This window comes from Lottia gigantea, assembly GCF_000327385.1.
Source record: "Lottia gigantea unplaced genomic scaffold LOTGIsca_101, whole genome shotgun sequence".
Taxonomy (NCBI): Eukaryota; Metazoa; Mollusca; class Gastropoda; family Lottiidae; genus Lottia; species Lottia gigantea.
In genome coordinates this window covers 352,518-354,851 of record NW_008706772.1, presented here as the reverse complement: position 1 = coordinate 354,851, position 2,334 = coordinate 352,518, and the positions used below count along the sequence as shown (strand labels likewise).

Below are 2,334 nucleotides of genomic sequence, written 5' to 3'. Positions count from 1 at the left end.
TTTGTGTTATGGGGTTATATATACTGATCTTCTAAATTGAAGTGAAAAGTCAAGAGATTTTTTTTATTAAGCTGGATAACTGTTCATTATTTGACTTTATTTTTTTTTTCATTTGTAACTGTTACCTGTCAAGCCAAGAGAGTTTTGATTAGAAAGAGAATTTTTTATTTTTGAATAAAACTGCTAACTCTTACAGTTTGTGTTTATTAAGTGCGTTGTAGATCTTGATCCGACCCAACACCAAGATTTTGACATAAAGATCTCACATATATTACATATTTAATCCAAAATTTAAACCAGCCAGATAATCTCAGAAATAGTGTTGTTGTCTCTTATTTGATTTCAAGGGAAGGTCTGCTTTAATTTTAATGCATAAAAATAGCTTAATTTTTGACTTTTTGTCTGTTACTGGCTTAAAAGTCCATTATCAAAAGTTAGTTTCAATTGTTCGGGGGTCATTATTGAGTCCATGGATTAGAGAGTTAACATAGTCCATTATTAAAGAGTTCCTATTGAGTCCATGGATTAGAGAGTTAACATAGTCCAGTATTAAGGAGTTATTATTGAGTCCATAGAATAGAGGGTTAACATAGTCCAGTATTAAGGAGTTATTATTGAGTCCATGGATTAGAGAGTTAACATAGTCCATTATTAAGGAGTTATTATTGAGTCCATAGAATAGAGGGTTAACATAGTCCAGTATTAAGGAGTTATTATTGAGTCCATGGATTAGAGAGTTAACATAGTCCAGTATTAAGGAGTTATTATTGAGTCCATGGATTAGAGAGTTAACATAGTCCAGTATTAAGGAGTTATTATTGAGTCCATGGATTAGAGAGTTAACATAGTCCAGTATTAAGGAGTTATTATTGAGTCCATGGATTAGAGAGTTAACATAGTCCAGTATTAAGGAGTTATTATTGAGTCCATGGATTAGAGAGTTAACATAGTCCATTATTAAAGAGCTCCTATTGAGTCCATGGATTAGAGAGTTAACATAGTCCAGTACTAAGGAGTTATTATTGAGTCCATGGATATAAAGGGTATGTCAGGTATGTACTAAGGAGCTAGTTTTTGCCATAATTTTGTTAGGATTTACATTTCCCTTGGATAATGAGCTAAAGGAAGTGGCAAAAGTAGTGTACCATGTGCTTGAAAAGCTGTACAAGATGTATTTTTGTATGCTTTTTGAGGTAGCTTCCCATCAACAGTTCCTTGCAGTTCTTAATCATGTGCTTAACCGTAATATAAGATGTAAATTAACCATAAGACATTTACAAGAAATTGAATATCCAGGACTTATTTTTCAATATAGTCATATTTGGGACCTTGAAGAAGTTATTAGCTTTTGTGATTTTATTTACTGCCCATATTCTTTGGAATGATACAAAATGTATATAGCTTTTAATTGTTCTGTTATGTTATTAGAAAATGTTAAAATCATTATCTTTCTTTTTGTTTGCTCAAATGTGTACATATATCTTGAATAAGTTCTAGAACATTGAATTACTTTAATTCAGATGTAAACAATATTTACCTCCATAATCGTAAATGTTAGACACAATTTGAATGAGAGTCCAAAATAAGGAGTTATTAACTCATAATGACCGTAAACTCTTAATGCTTATTCGTTGGTACGTCCGAGCAATTGTGGACAAGATGGATGGTCCGATGGATGGACATAGGTGACAACAATATACACCCACCATTTCATGTGGGTGTATAAAAATTTGGTTTTTAACAGGGTGAAAAGTCTCAAATACTAGCCGTCCAAAAGTGGGTTGAAGCAATTCCTATAAAAAGTGACATTTTATGTATGACCCATCTCTATATCATGTAAGAGAAATTGGTAAGGCCAGATTTGTGGACATTAAATTTTCTCACCTCTCTCAGTTCATTTTCAATTCTTAATTTTTCCTTTTCACAAGAGAATAATTTTTCTTCGTGTGATAATTTGTAATTTCTGTATTCTTCTTGACATTCGACTAGTTCTTCTTTTACTGTTTCTTCTTTTTCTACTAAATACTGTAACTTCAGTTTCATATCTTCAACTCTGTCATGTTCCACCTAAAAAAACATATTTCAAAAATTCAGTCAAACTTTAAGAATTTAAATAAAGCATATTTTTAAACTATACATTTTCCTTTTTTGAAAATAAGATCTTCTTTGAGGTTTTTTTTGTAATACGAACCAAGTATATTTCATAGAATATTATATTTTTTATGATCAAATGATACGTCCTAAGTGAAACAGTGCAATGATGATTTGTGAATCTGCAAAATGCCCTCAAGTTTTTCAGTTGATACAGAAAGAAGAGGAAAGATGCCTTAAAGG

At 31.1% G+C, this 2,334-nt stretch overlaps 1 protein-coding gene across 1 annotated transcript; it reads right to left on the bottom strand.

Moving 5' to 3' along the window:
* Positions 1–427: 427 nt before the first annotated feature.
* LOTGIDRAFT_135881 (hypothetical protein) lies at positions 428–1,036 on the bottom strand (the record flags this gene model as incomplete). The annotated part of the gene is made up of 1 exon (XM_009046423.1): positions 428–1,036. A coding segment is annotated over one exon (609 nt), but the record flags the coding sequence as incomplete, so codon positions are not given.
* Between the last annotated feature and the right edge of the window lie 1,298 nt (positions 1,037–2,334).